General features: G+C 38.9%; 2 protein-coding genes across 2 annotated transcripts in view; one reads left to right on the top strand and one right to left on the bottom strand.

Moving 5' to 3' along the window:
• Positions 1-3,133: 3,133 nt before the first annotated feature.
• On the top strand, positions 3,134-6,612 carry LOC309718807 (UDP-glucuronosyltransferase 2A2-like; the record flags this gene model as incomplete). The annotated part of the gene is made up of 2 exons (XM_082554378.1): positions 3,134-3,176; positions 5,018-6,612. Exons 1-2 carry the CDS (start codon positions 3,149-3,151, stop codon positions 6,610-6,612), a joined length of 1,623 nt encoding a protein of 540 aa, XP_082410504.1. The 5' UTR covers positions 3,134-3,148.
• Positions 6,613-13,148: 6,536 nt separating this feature from the next.
• Positions 13,149-15,700, bottom strand: part of LOC309718380 (SH2 domain-containing protein 3C-like) — a 49,864-nt gene continuing 47,312 nt past the window's right edge. Inside the window, exons 11-12 of the mRNA XM_082553535.1 lie at positions 15,437-15,646; positions 13,149-14,264 (exon numbers count right to left, since the gene is read on the bottom strand). Of these exons, the coding sequence (XP_082409661.1) occupies positions 14,095-14,264; positions 15,437-15,646 (380 nt within the window). The 3' untranslated portion in view covers positions 13,149-14,094. The remainder of the gene's footprint in view (positions 14,265-15,436; positions 15,647-15,700) is intronic.

Genomic DNA, 15,700 nt, shown 5'->3' with positions numbered 1-15,700 from the left:
ATGTTGAGCCTGTTCCAGAATTTGAATGTACATGTGTTGAAGGTGTGGGTCTTGTTGAATTATTAAACATACTTTCTTTAATTTTTCGAGCCACAAAAAAAACAACTTTTAATTTCTTCTGCTTGAGTATCGGCCTCGGGTAGCTCTACTTATCATTGCTCAGTCAGTCGTCTGTTTGCGCTACTTTTTCAAGGAGCAGCGGATTATTGGTAAGGGTGACTTTATGTGTTTAGCTACTTAAGTGGAAGTACTGTGGATAGTTTTACCTTACATACATAGATCTACCAGTACAGCTTCTGAGGTAACTGTTTACAAAATGTTATAATCTATCCACAAGTTCTTTGCAATTTTACATTGATAAACATTATCCTTAACACATTTGGCCCACGTAAAGTGCTATGGCCATCACACTGTCATTTAGAATTGTTTAAATAACTCGTGTCTTAAGTCCTTCCATCAAACAGAAAATAAAAAAATAAAAAAAGTCGCATGGTTCACTTTATATTTCTAACATTTTGTGATATAAAGTCGTTCATAACAAACTGAAAGGCCGGGAGTTTAAAATGGAAACCGATGGAAGCAGAAGTAGAAGACTATAATGTCACAGAGCACACGGTGTCTATTATTGTGTAGACATTTATAAATAAGAGCTTAATGAAGATGCTTAATTTCTTAAGAAATAAACAGGTGGCGTGATATTTATCAAAAGTGGATGTTGCATCTGTGGCTAAACCCCTGTACCCAAAAACTTTAAAAATCTACTGTGTGTGAGGCTGTGTAAGTAAAGCTTGCCCTTTACATTTTATTACAGCTATTATTAAATGGAGAGTCCTCTTCACACACTGAGGTTAATTATGAAGCTCCACAGGCTTCTGTGCAAAGACCAGTTCTGTTTACATTATACGTGCTTTAGAAGACATAGCATACCACAGGTCAGCTCAGCAACATTTCGACTTTGGCTTGTTTTTTCTGGTTAACGTTAATTACGTAATTTAGAATTAAAGTTTAGTGTTCTTAGCATTTAGGATGGCCGTGGCGAGTAACTCGAGTGCTGTAAACATTTCATGAAACCTCATCAAAAGTTATCTGAGTTGGAAGGGTGGCTGTTAATAAGCCATTCTTAAGGAAGGAGAACAGAGAAAAATAAGGCTGAGGTGTGCCAAATTACACAAGAAATTGACTGGAAAAAGAAATCAGCTGTAATATGTCTTATGGAGTAATGAATCCAAATTTGAAATATGCATGGAAGAGGTCCGAAGAGAGATACAACAGTGAATGTCTATAGCCGTCTTTAACACAGCGTGGATACTCTACCGTGCTTTGAGGCTGGATTTCAGCCAGTGTTGTTGGAGCTCTTATCCAAATTAATCAAATTATGAATGTAGAAAAGTTCCACCAGATTTTGATCGACCATGTAATACCACGTAGTGTCTGATTGGCTTCAACTTCATTTTTCAGTACGACAATGATCGCAAACATACTGCCAATGTAGTCAAAGTATGCCTGGATGAAACAACGCATCAGTCATGGATTGATCTCTCCAGGGTTCGAACCTCAAGATAATCGAAGCGGTGTGGGATCATCTTGACAGAAAACAAAACAAAAGGCAGCCAGCATCCAAAGAAGAGTCTCGGATGTCTTTCAAGAAGCCTGCAGAACTAAGAAATTACAAGAAAGCTTACCTATTAGAGTTTAAGCTGTGTTGAAGAATGAAAGGCAGCTTTAACTGAACAAAAGGGGAAAAAAATCCCACATTGACAGCTAACTCAAGAGACAAAAAGCATTAGAACTCAAGTCATTACCTTACTTAAGGATAAATAAGTTAATTAATTACATTAATGCATAAGCAGAAAATAACCTACAGTAACTGCTTTGCGATATGGAAGTGCAAAAGACAACTGAAAGGGAGGATAGTTTCTATATATGTGGTTTCTATTAAGGGACAGAGGAACAATAAGAAACGATAAGAAATCAAGGACAAGGAGTGTGGTGTAGATAAGTGAGGAAATCCGATCATTACTACAAATTTAGTTGAAATTTAAATATTTTAACTATGGTGTGTGAGGTGGGCCCCTGGGTGCCTCCTGTGAGGGCTGTCTGTTTTCCACATTCTGCAACGGTAAAATACGACTTAGAGGCGGATATTTGTTTTACTTTATGTGCAACAGTTGTTCTTGCTCGCCTCCTGTTGACAAAACTCGCCTCATGGTTGACTCTGAGAAAAAAACTCTTTCTCACAGAGGGGAATAAACTTATTCGAATATGAGCTTTTTTCCACTAAGGCTTATTTTATGGGGAGATGTACGAAATTATTTACCGGGTTACAAGCAATGATAATATCGGCTGTTGACTCCTCAGCGTCATCATTTTCTGTCTATTGAGAAAACCCATTGTAAAAGTAATGAAGAAAAAAACTCTGCGCAAAAGCTACCTCATATAGATGTTTTAATAATAATAATAATTTTTTGGAGGACGCGTTATAGGTTATAAGCATTGAGAAAAAACTGATATCTGCTGTCTCATTCCTCCTTGACCCGCGGTGTGTGTGTGTGTGTGTGTGTGTGTGTGTGTGTGTGTGTGTGTGTGTGTGTGTGTGTGTGTGTGTGTGTGTGTGTGTGTGAAACAAGAGCTCCTGTCACGGCTATTATGGTTTGTTTTTCAGTCTCTTGTAAAAAGGACTCTCAAAGGGAAAAGTAGTATTCACTAAGGGATATTTATTCATTTTTACACATAGGCAGCCTGTAGGTTACAAGCGGATAGAAAGTTCTTATTTTCATCACAAGCTATGGTGTATCTTAAAGGTTTTTTTACTGCATCTGTATTATAGGAAAATAAAATACTATTGAAAGAAACGGTTCTCTACAGGAAGTCACTCTTTATTCCCATTACAAACGCCGGTGCAGCTTAAGAAAGTAAAATTACATCCGCTATTGTAAAAAAAAAAAAAGAAATACAGAGAAAATTGTCATAATATCGAAACAGAATTCAAACTATGAGTTTGTGGAAAACTAACTGCCGCTCTGACTCTCTATACAGCACAGAGTCAACTGCTGCGTCACCGCTGTGCTTCAGGAACCCTCTCTGATCTCCCCCCAGCAACCATACCCCTCCCCTCATGCTTAGGGAACATGACGCATCAGGTCTGAAAATGACTAGACACTTCCGGAGTATTTCCGGTAGGGTCATAAGGTCCGGATCGAGGCCTTCCATAGTAAATATGCTGTATTTGAATATGTCATATTCAAAGCCTTCTTTGGGAGAGCAGATTTCTTCGCCGTCCAAGTACACAGGAGCGCTGCTGGGCTGCAGAAGGAAATCCATCTTGCGTCTGTGCCTTAGAAATTGTGCTCCTCCTCTCTGCTTTTATTCTCCTCCCTCTAAAAACTTTTTTCTTTTTTTTCCCAACAACAGGTGCCGCGCTTCCGGGGGTTCCCCCTCCCTTCTCCGGATGCAATTCGTCACGCTTAGGGGATCAAATTACACACTTCCGGGGGGGGAGGGGGGAGGTCAAAAGGTCATGATTAGGGCCATCAATCAAATCGGATCAAATTTTGTCATAAGCTGTAGGGAGTATCTCTCTCTAGTTAAAACATATATTCAGGATTTATTAAAGTTTTCCATCTGACACCTATTTATTATGCAATTTTTCTTTTTTCATTGAGGGATAATTGAAGTCACTATTTTTGTCAAGTTTCAGCTTTACCATTTTGTTACATGAAACATTTTAAAAGTTCTTATTGTTTTTACTCTTAAACTTTTTGAGGTCGAAGTCATCATCAGCAATGACCCCCAACCCCGAGTAGTATTTATTTAAAACTGTTTCCCAAGGTTTTGATCATCAGACGAAAAACTACTAAACATTCTCACTGACGATATATGAAAAACTATGAAGGGTTAGGTTTAACGTGATTACCTTTCATGAAGCACTAACGTCTTATTTGCTGCGTGAGTAAAGTGAAGTATTGGACTGTATCACTTTACTGGAAGAACGTGAAAGCTGAAGAATTTGTTCAAACTGGTCTTATCCTGAAGAACAGAAATTTTCCATCACTTTCTAATAAGAAATAAAGAAGCTTATCGGTGTTTCCTTACATTATTTAAATTGACCTGAATCAATGCAAGTTTTTAGTTATTGAAACCAAAGAAGACTTGTGTTTAGAGTTTCACTTTAGTTTTTCAAATTCACCCGCATTTCATTATTTTTTTTTTAAATTTAATTTATTTTTTTCAAATGTTACAGTGAATTCTGCCTTTTTCCCCCTCATATTTACACTTTAATTAAGATCATATGAACAGTCTGGGGTTCCACACCACAATCACCTTTACTGTGCAACATGCTCGTCTCTAGCTCCCAAACTTCTTGTCAGCCTCTATTTACTGAAGGAACACAAACTTTAACTTATCTCTTAAAAGAAAACATTACTGCAGATAATGAGCAAAGTCATATTTAAAAACAAAAAGTAAAAGATTAAATGTTTAACATGAATATTCATAAGAATCAACGAAGTTTACATATATAAATGTTGACTCTAGAATTCAAATCAAGTACAAAAAGGTTTAGCTGATTGTAACGTTTGAAATGAACTAATCAAGAGGACAAGTTTCACGTTTTTTGTTGGAATCATTGTTTAGTCATACAGAAGTTATTTCTTGTTTTGCTGTTTCTTTGTGACTACGGTGTTAAAAAGGTATGAAAATTTAGCGGCAAAGTCACTAACTTATCAATAATGAGATCAACAGGAGATACTCACTGCTGTGAGTAAGAGGCTCATGACTTTAAGATAATAATCTACATCTATAACTTAACCTTTAAATCTGAGTTTTTATCTTAAAAGCCAAAACCAAAGCAGACCTGGCAAATACATCTGACCTCCAAATTTATATATTGGCCAGTCCATATTTTCCCAACTTAAACTTTATCTCAGGTATATCTGTCATTAGTTATTAGGGTGATACAAGCTCTTGAACTCAAACCATTTGCTTAAGAAATAATCTAACATCTTGACATTTTTGTCAGAATCTCTTTCAGAGATGTGCCATCCGAACTTGCTGGCACTTGCAGTGCTGCTATGCTCTACATTGTTGGTAAATGGAGGGAAAGTCTTGGTGTTCCCTGTGGATGGAAGTCACTGGATCAACATGAATATCATCATCGCAGAGCTTCACTCCAGAGGTCATGAAGTCACAGTGGTGCGGCCAAACGACACCTGGTACATCAAGTCAGAGTCCCCTCACTACAAGACCATCACTATAAATTCCTCGGCCGGATTTGATGAAGAGCGTTTTGGGGGATTTGTTATGAAAACACTAATCATGCGTCGACAAGGTGCTTCTCTTTGGACACGTTTATCAATGGAATATGATTTAGTGAAAGAGTTTTATGAAATGAATAAGAAGGTGCTTGAGATGGTGGAACGCATGTTTGAGGATACCAACCTGATGCAGAGCCTCCGTGATGCCAAATATGATTTGGTTCTGACTGATCCTACGATTGGTACAGGTGTTCTTATGGCTCATCGTTTGGGTCTTCCACTTGTCTTTAATGTCCGATGGACTATTCAGGGTGAAGGCCATCTAGCAATTGCACCTTCCCCACTCTCTTACATCCCCATACCAGGGACAGAGCTGACTGACAAGATGACTTTCATTCAGCGTGTCCAGAATATGCTCTACTTTTTCTTCACATGTTTTCAAATTTGGTACGTCACAGAACCAAACTACAAACCATTTGTCCATCGTCATTTTGGCAGTGATGTACATTACATGGAGCTGTTTCAGTCAGCAGACATCTGGCTGATGAGAAACGATTTCACCTTTGAGTTCCCTCGACCCTCAATGCCAAACGTTGTCTACATGTCAGGATTTCAGTGCAAACCCTCCAAGCCCCTGCCTAAAGAGCTAGAGGACTTTGTGCAGAGCTCAGGTGAACATGGTGTCATTGTGATGACACTGGGGACGCTGGTAGAAGAACTTCCAGAGGACATCGCTGAAGACATTGCTGCTGCTTTTGCAGAACTTCCTCAGAAGGTGATTTGGAGGCACAAAGGCAAAAGACCATCCACCCTTGGTAATAACACGCGAATCTTGGACTGGTTGCCCCAAAATGACCTCCTGGGTCACCTCAAAACCAGAGTGTTTGTGGCCCATGGAGGCACCAATGGGATACAGGAGGCCGTTTACCACGGTGTGCCCCTGGTTGGCCTGCCACTTATGTTTGACCAGGCTGATAACTTCTTCAGGATGAAAGCAAGAGGTGTGGCCAAAGTCCTTGATATTGCAACAGTGAACAAAGAAAACTTCTTGGAGGCGCTAAAGGAGGTACTCTACCAACCATCCTACAGGGAGAAGATGAAGGAGCTGTCCAGCATCCAAAGAGATCAGCCTATGAAACCGCTGGACCGAGCCATGTTCTGGATCGAGTTTGTCATGCGGCACAAAGGAGCGGCGCACTTAAGAACGGAGTCTTACAAGATGTCCAGCATCCAGTACTACTCGATCGATGTGGCAGCCTTTCTGCTGGCAGTTATTCTGCTAGTATTTACCATTTTTATATCAGCAGTCAGGTTTCTATTGCGTAAGTTATTTTACAGAAACAAAGTCAAAAAGGAATGATGATTGTGTTGCAAACTGTGTATGCTTGCCATCTGTTGTCTATTCAAGAGAAGAACAGAGATAAATTTGTACTGGTAGTGTAACAACCTTGAGTGTGTGCAGCTCAGTGCAACAATACAAACCTCACATTTTCTAATGACCTCAGTCTACTCATATTTTAGATGTCTTTTTGTTTATTTGCATTTGGATCTTGAAACTTTGAAACGGAAATACATTGCAGGAAAGTTTGGTGACAAAGTAGAAAATAAGTAAAGGAATGAGTTGTGGGTTTAAATTAATATGATTTTGAATATTTTGCTGTTCTAAACACTTTAAGAATCACCACATTTCCTAAAATTGTCTAACAGTTAAACAGGAAGACAATTAAATGTTTCTCATGCCTGTATGGTGATGATGTTTAATGCGTTATTAAGAGCACATAAGAAGAGTTTGGCCTCGTGCAGTGCTCAACTATAGAATATATTTTATTACATGTATTGCTGCAGAAATTTCACAAAACTTTTTTGGAGATATTTTTCAAATTTATTAAAAAAAAAAAAACTTCTGTAACCTGACCAACATATTCACAGTAATATAGAAACAGTGTGCAAGTAACTGAAGTTCACTGTGCAGGGCTCTAGAGTGCGACCAATTTGGTCGCAAATGCGACCAAATTTTTCAGTGGTGCGACTAAAAAAAAATATTTGGTTGCACCTGTGCGACCAACTGTTCGGGTAGCAAAAAAAAAAAAAAAAAATCTGCAACCTTCCCTGTGGTCAACAACAGACACACATTTTGCCCCTATCGTGGACTTAACCAATCAGAGATAGTCAGGGGCGGGACCTCTCTGATTGGCCGTGGTCCAGTTGAAAGTGCAGGTGGAAGTGGGAGGTGAGGAGCTTGAATAAAGCGATATCAATTCATTAAATCCTGAATCGACTTTTAAATATAACTGTGTTTTGCCAGAAACGCCAGATTCTCAGATTAAAGCTGACAAAACCATTTCAACAACAACCAAACAGCAAATGAGAGCAGGTACACGGATTCCACACAAAGACGTAAACACAGAACGGACCGACGCATCAGAATCAACTTTGTCTTTCTCGGCTTTCTCACCCGACGGCCCGTAGACGGACACGCTGTCGGAGCTTAGCGATCCTGATGCGTCCGGTACGCGCTGTGATTACGTCTTTTTGCGCTGATTCTGAGCTGCAGGTTTTGTCTCTCTCCAACCAAAATTCACCGAGCCAGCAGCAAAAGAAGCAGCAAACTGCGCTTCACATTTGATCAATGTCGTCATGAATTTTGCTGTTTTGCTTCCACGACTATTAAAATCACACTTCATGCACAGTTAGCTCTCTCTCTATCTCTCTCTGTACTTCAAGAACAGTTTCCCGTCTCCAATCTCTGTTTTCTGTGTTATTCATTCGCTTATTACCCACCAGTCTACTGTTGTTTACAGCGCTGTGGCTGCTGTCTTTTTCTTTTTCACTTAAATGACCTCGGACAAGAAAGCCTGTTTTTTCTGTTATTCAATACTGAAGAAATTTAAACTTTATATGCAGAACATTGTAGAATATTTTTAAGGTTATCTGCTATAAAAAGCCAGACCAGGAAAATCTCCTTCATGTTTTTCTGTGTTTTATTCTCAGTTACTTTCACACAAAGGCATCTGCTGTGATGTTCACAATTCTGAAGAAGTCAGTACTGATAAATGATGAGAATTATAATATTTCTGACTGTCTGAGGCTAAGTTGAATCGAATTGGGACTTTGAAAACCGGAATCGAATGGATTATAGAAATCAGTGATGATACCCAGCCCTAGTGAGCAGCCTAGGCACGACAGAAGTGGATGTAGCTGTAATAGGAAAAGAACTATTGCTAACTTTTCTGTTAAGGCCTGATCCTTCTGAAATTCATAGCCAGTGCTCTGACACGGTGTCATCAATCTTTGAATGCTGAAAAAGCACAGTGTATCCAGAAAAACACATTATATTATAGAAATTATTATAAAATTTGTGTACGCCTAACTTTTGTGCCGGTACGCCCATGGCAAAAAGTTAGTCTAGAGCCCTGCTGTGTACTGTATATTTTTCCCACTTTATTTTAAATGTTGCTGGAATAGAAAATAAAGTAAGTTGAAATCTAATACAACCATTTTGGTGCACTGTATTACATATTACCATAGAACACTATTGATCACTTTGTTGATTTAAAAAAATATATACAGCAATGTCTCCATTGTTACATTTATTTTTAACTTAACTACATTTAACTACAGAGCCCCGCAAGGGACATTGGAGGAAAAAAAAAAAAAGATGAACTTTAGTGAAACCTCGCAAAATAGGCTGCAATCATTCGCAGGTCGCATTTGAAGGCTGAGTCGGTGTATCCTTCGTGGCTACTTAGTTTTAATATTACTCTTTCTGGGTGACAAAATAAACTTTTAAGATATTTACAGGCATGAATGTAGCTGTGTAAACTTCAAATATCTGCACTTTTTATCAAGACATCAATTATTTGCAAAAGTGCACCGACGTTTTCGGAGACATCTGTTACCCACCAGCTCAAAGTTGACCGGGAGGTCGAGGCCCACTAGAGCTGGGGGGAACACCGTACTCGCAAAAGTTTTGCGAGATCTCGCAGAAGTTCATCTTCTTCTTTTTTTTTTTTTCTGCAATGTCCCTTGCGGGGCTCCGTATTTAAGTACTTGAATCATATATTCAGGATTTAGGAAAGTTTTTCATCTGACACCGATTTATCATGTGAGTTTTCTTTAGAAGTCAAGTTTTTTTGTCAGATTTGAGAAGTACACTTTTTTGTTTTCTTTTTTTAAAACATGAAATATTTGAAAAGTTCTTATTGTTTTTACTTTTAAACTTTGAGGTCTAAGTCGACATCGGCATTGACCCCAACCCTAACATTAACCCTATGCAAACAGAATATGAGTAAAGTGATATATTGGACTGTACTACTTTACTGGAAGAACGCAAAGGCTCACGAATTTGCTCAAATTGGTCTCATCCTGAAGAACACAAATATTTGGTCACTTTCAAATAAAAAATAAAGACGCTTATTGGTTTTTCCTAAAATTATTTAATTTGACCTGAATCAATACAAGTTTTTAGTTACTGAAACTAAAGAAGACTTCATGGAACACTAAATTGGTTAACAATTTAAAGCTGTTCTGCAGCAATGGAGGTTGATCAAGCCTTGAAAGCTGGTGCTACTAATTCCTACAGGTGTCCCAATTTTTTGGATCACTTACACCCCCCTCTGTCTGCATAAAAGCAGTGTGGGAACACACTGTGTTACCAGACCCAAATGAGCATCAGTTGAACAGTATTGTACAGCAGAAAGCAGTGTGTTGCTACAAAAATGGCGAGAAAAAGACAATTAACAGTGGAAGAGAGCCAGACCATCATAACAATTAAAAATTTAGGTCTGTCCTACAGAGAAATTGCAAAGAAAGTCAAGGTGTCAGTGAGTACAGTTTCCTTCAACATCAAGAGGCACTCAGAAACTGGGCAAACTCTGACAGGAAGAGGTCTGGAAGACCCAAAGCCACAACTGAATCAGAGGACAAGTTTCTGTGAGTTAACAGCTTGAATGATAAGCGGCTCACAGGACAACAGCTTCAAGCACAGCTTAATGGTCGTAGTAAGCAAGTCTCAGTTTCAACTACGAAAAGAAGACTTTGAGCTGCAGGTTTGACAGGATGAATTGCAGCAAGAAAGCCTTTGCTAAGGTGTAGGGATGGGTATCGTTTAGGTTTTATCCGATACCGGTGCCAAACCAGTACTTTTGAAATGGTGCCAGTGCTTAAACGGAGCTCGAACTGGTGCTTAAAGAATGGAGAACACAAACTTTGTCCAAAAACCTCTCATATTTAGCTGTTTTTTTCTAAAAAGATAACAATGTTAGCCTTTTCTGCGGCTATAGGGCATATATGGCATCACTCTGGGCTGGAAGCAGTGCTTAAACAATGGAAAAACACAAACTTTGTCCAAAAACCTCTCATGTTTAACAGAGTTGTTGCTAACAAGTCACAAACTTTCTTGTTTTTAGTCGAAACATCAAACCTGAACCCGAGACTTACAGTTAATTCACAGATATTCCATATGGCGTTTAGGTAACAGTGAAACAGAAGCAGAAGGTAGACTAATAAGTGTGGAAAGGCCACATACATAATGTAGCCTTCAATTTTACTAGATAAATAGAATCTTGCATACTGGAACATGGGTGAAAATAGGAAACATGGTGTAAAGTAATAGGTTATATAATTTATATTCATAAACCTAAATGGGATGGATCTAAACCTCATTTTTTATCACTTTGATGTTTATTTATTTATTTACTTATTTACCTGGTATGATTCCATACTTTCTAGGAACTTTAAACAACAGGATATTAAAAAAAAAAAACGTTGTTGTTGTAGCTCCAAATGAAACAGAGACAAACCATCTGGGTTAAAATATCATACTTAAAAATGCAATTCAAGTAATTTCTTAAACATGTTTAATATCCATTTTATGTAATTATGCATGTAGATTTTTGAAAAATTCAAATAAAATGTGTTTGTGTTTGTGAAAGGTCTTCTATTAGCAAGTCAAAACAAAAAACAAAAAAACCCCAGAGCTATAAATCCAAGTTGTGTCCTGCATACAGCAGAGGGAGCTATTAATGTGAAAATGATCTTTGATGGAGTCATGTGTTATAACATTCTGGGTCCTTGCAAAATAAAATAACTTAATTTGTTTGTTTAGGGTTTTTTTCCCCTCACTTTTTGTCATGGACAGCACACTTCAGATATGCACCTCAGTGAGATGTCTGTTTTTGTAGTTTTATTAACAGTGACCTAAGCTTCATGCATATGATTAAACCTTTTTTTTTTCAAACTAAAATACAATATTTTGCAATGTTACATTATAAAACATCTTGAATAATGGTAATTGGATGTATACCTTCAGTTCTACAGGTTTATGGTTTTGAGGTTTGGGGAACAGACTAAGGAATGTTGGTGCTGCTTCAGCACAGGATGTGCTTTGAGCGTTTTAGTGTTTTGACTTCCTGTCTTTGGTTTATCACTCTAGGGACTCTTTTCACCTAACCAGTGTTCCACTGTATCATTTTTAATGAGAGTTTTCTTGCTGTTCTTTGTAGTTGGGTTGTTTTCCTTTATACTCTGATCATTTTCTCTAGTTTCTTGACTCAGACTTTTTGACTGATTGTCTTCATTGCTTCCAGCTGTCTCCTGTTTCCCATCCCTGTTCAGCTCACAGTGTAAAAAATAGACCTGTCATTCTCTTGTGATGTGTTATCTCTACACATTTCTGTTACGTCTTCTGCAGCTCTTTTAATTTATTCTGTTGCTCCCCTTGCTTAAGTTTTTAAACTTAGAATCTTCACTTAAAACTTGAACTTTATGTTCAGTGTTCTCTACCTGGGTTTATATATATGGGTTTTGGCACAGACACATTTTTAATGATGCATTTCCATGATTTGTTTGTATATTTTTTGTACTCATGTACATGTTACCCTAAAAGAAAAATCATGAATTTTTAATTCAATTCAATTCAATTTTATTTATACAGCGCCAAATCACAACAACAGTCGCCTCAAGGCACTTTATATTGGAAGGTAGTCCCTACAATACATACAGAGAAAACCCCCAACAATCAATATGACCCCCTATGAGCAAGCACTTTAGCGACAGTGGGAAGGAAAAACTCCCTTTTAACAGGAAGAAACCTCCGGCAGAACCAGGCTCAGGGAGGGGCGGGGTCATCTGCAGTGACCGATTGAGGTGAGGGGAGGAAGACAGGACAAAAGGCATGCTTGGGAAGAGAGACAGAAATTAATAACAAGTTTACAAGTAAACAGGTATTTTAGAGATATTGAGCAAATGGTAGTAAGTAGTCCTACATATTCCAAGGTTCCTCACAGTGTTACTGGAGGCCAAGGTAATGCCATCCAGAGTAAGATATCATATTTCTCATCATATTAGACTTTAGGTCCTATTACAATAGCCTCAGTTTTATCTGAATTTAGAATCGCAAAGTTACAGGTCATCCAGGTCTTTATGTCTTTTCCTGCAGTTTAACTAATGAGTGTCAAAAATCTGAAGTGGTTTTGTTAATTTCATTTTCCTGATTGTAACTGAGTTTAGAAGCAGGTGATTCACTTTGAAATGTAAATTCACCACAGTAGAAGAATACAGGAAGAGTTTGGTATTTAGGGCCCGAGTTCATCACTCCGCAAAAATATGCTACACACAGACTGACATTGGGGAGTGATCGGTAACCTCCTCAAGCCTGTAGGTAAAAGCTTTAATGGTGGAAGCGTTGAAACAGTAGGGCAGTGATTTAGAAAAGCTTCAGCACCGACATGTCAAAGGCAGAGAGGGGAAATTTACAGCTAAATAGACCACAAAAAGTAGAGGTTGGCTTTGTTATATGGCCCGGGGAAAGTGAGGCATGTTAGTGTGTATGCTGCAGCGCGGCTCGAGTTGCCAGCTAGCTCACAAGCATGACTGTTTTTATTCAATAAAACAACCTCCAGTGAAATAAATGTTTATTTACACTTTTTGATAAATAAAAAGTAAAACTGTTTAAGATTACAAAAATGATCTGCACCTGTGTGCCGTACTCGTGCAGTTAGGATCAGTTCACTCCCCTTACATTAAAAGTGACATTGTTATAATAAGAAGAAAAGGAAACAAAGAGGAAACACGAACTGACCCCAGATTACATTTAATAATCTCTTCAAATTATAAAATCCTAATAATTGAAAAGATACAAAAAACTAAACAAAAACTGAAATACAGATGTACAGTTATTCTGTTATTACATTCTACAATGTGACATATGTTTGTGGATTTAGCTAAGGTCCAGCCTTTAGGGAGATTAAAATATTTACAAACATGAGCCTATCAGACTGAGGCACAGCCTCGGTAACCTAAAGGGCACCAAATATTTACACTTCCAAATCATGTCGCCCTGTGCCACTGTGGAGTACATGCAGTCCTTTGTTAGGTAAACTAACACAGGACAATGTTGATCTGTGACGTTGTTGAAGGAGTGCAAGTCCTCAGTCAAAAATAAAAACACCCTCTGGAGACTCCATCAAAGCATTTAGTGGTTTCTTTCACAAACTGTCGTCATTCTGCTGAAGCTTTCAGACAAAGTTCCTCAACCTTGAGTTACATCAGTTTAGCTTCAAAAGAAACTGGAAAAGTGCTGGTATGGGAAGGTAAGCATTTATAAAATTTCAGTCTCACTCTTCAAGTATCCCGGTCTGCTACATGTGACAGATTTGAACTAAGTGAGTGCACTGCTTCGTTCTGGTGTCTACACGCTTAGGAAGCCTCCTTGTTTGAAAGATCACAGCGCTTTCCCTTTTAATGAGCTTTCAGTGGAGGAGCTTCTCAGTGTCCAACACAGTAATTGTCCATGTATGTAGGCATGAGCTCATAAACAAGGCCTCTAAAAACAGTGCTGGGGTCAGTGTCGTCTGATGGGTGGCTCCAGCTTGTTGGACAGGGCGGTGAGCACCTGGTCAAACTTAGAGTATCGCAGAGCCTGTTGCTCCTCGGCCCCCCGGCTCCCCCACAGCAGCCGCATCTGGAAATCAGTCAGGAAAAGCTCCAGGACTTCGGCCTGCTCCCCGAAACCTGCAACATCACATCAGTTTAACATTATTAGCAGCACAGGAGTGTAGAAAGGAACCAGAGACTACCATTTCTACCACAGAGGTCCCTGTAACTGGACCTGTCTCAAACATGAACAAGAACAGAATATATGTGTGTGAATAAGAGGGATGGACAGGGAAGCTGCAAGGAGCAGAGGTAATGAAGGTAGAGTTTAAATATCAGAGGTCAACTATCAGAATAGACATAAAGTGCACAAGAAAGGTGAAGAAGAGAGTGAAGCCAGGGTGGAGGGGGTGTGGATGAGCACGAGGGGTGATGTGTGACAGAAGCCAGAGCAAAGAGAAGTTTTATTACATGGAAGTGAGACCTGCGGTTGGCGTGACAAGAGGTGACATGACATCATACCCATAGGGCATAGGGTGCTCCTGATGGATGAAGACCCCATCAGGAGCAGAAGAAGAAAGGAAGAGTTTATTTACAGGAAGTGAAAGAGGAAGTTCTTGCAGTTCACTATACAGCCTTGGGTTGTTCATTTGGCCTACCAGGCGTGAAGCTATTTCTTACTGATTAATAATAATATAAACTTAAATAAACATAAACTTAAATATCAACTTAAAATAAACCATCAGATCAAGAATGACCTTAGAATGGGATTTAGGAAATTAAAACACTTTTCCTAATTATTTTTTTATAATCAGATTATTTAATGCTGCAGCATGTACCAGTCTCTTCAATAAAAGGTTTCAAATGTAGTTTGACTTGCATGCATTTCATGCATGCCTCAATCTGACTTTATTATATTTTATTGCAGGTTGCCACCTGGTTGGAACCAGTGTGTTGGCCTTTTTCCAGATTGAAAAAAGAAAAAAAACATGCTCTAGGCTACCAACGCTTAAGTGGCTGCTAAGAAATGCTAGGCTACTTTTCTACTAAAACTTGAGGAAAGCAGTATTTAAAAAAAGAAAGGGGAAAACGTGAAAGCACATTAGAAACAACATGAAGAACAGCAGTAAGCTGCAGCACCTAACATGCGATCCGTGTTCCTGCAGTGGAATGGCAACTGTGTGGAGAGTAAATACAGCAGGTCCCAAGACGGATCCCTGTGGTCTTTCGTGTTTAAATTTTCTAAAGGTTTGTATTTAATTTGCTAATGTTATAAAGCAGACATACTGCATTTTGTTTTCGTCTCTCACCTTGTAATTTGCTCTCAGCGTTAGAGCGGTAGATGCCCCCTAGCTGGGCAATGGTTCTCGCCGCCCCGAGGTGGAACATGACCACTTCCACCCCAACTTCCACCGTCTCCCATAGTTCTGTCCCCTCCTCACCCACCACTGCATTCTTCTCCATCAGAGTCAGAAGAGGGAGGACGTGGGGGAAAGTGGTGTTGGACAGCGGACAGCTTTCTGGAGAGTTGAAAGACAGATACAGAGATCATGTTTGTTGTGGAAACAATGGTG

Source organism: Aulonocara stuartgranti, assembly GCF_965226115.1.
Source record: "Aulonocara stuartgranti genome assembly, chromosome: 12".
NCBI lineage: Eukaryota > Metazoa > Chordata > Actinopteri > Cichliformes > Cichlidae > Aulonocara > Aulonocara stuartgranti.
This window is presented reverse-complemented; position numbering and strand designations above follow the sequence as displayed.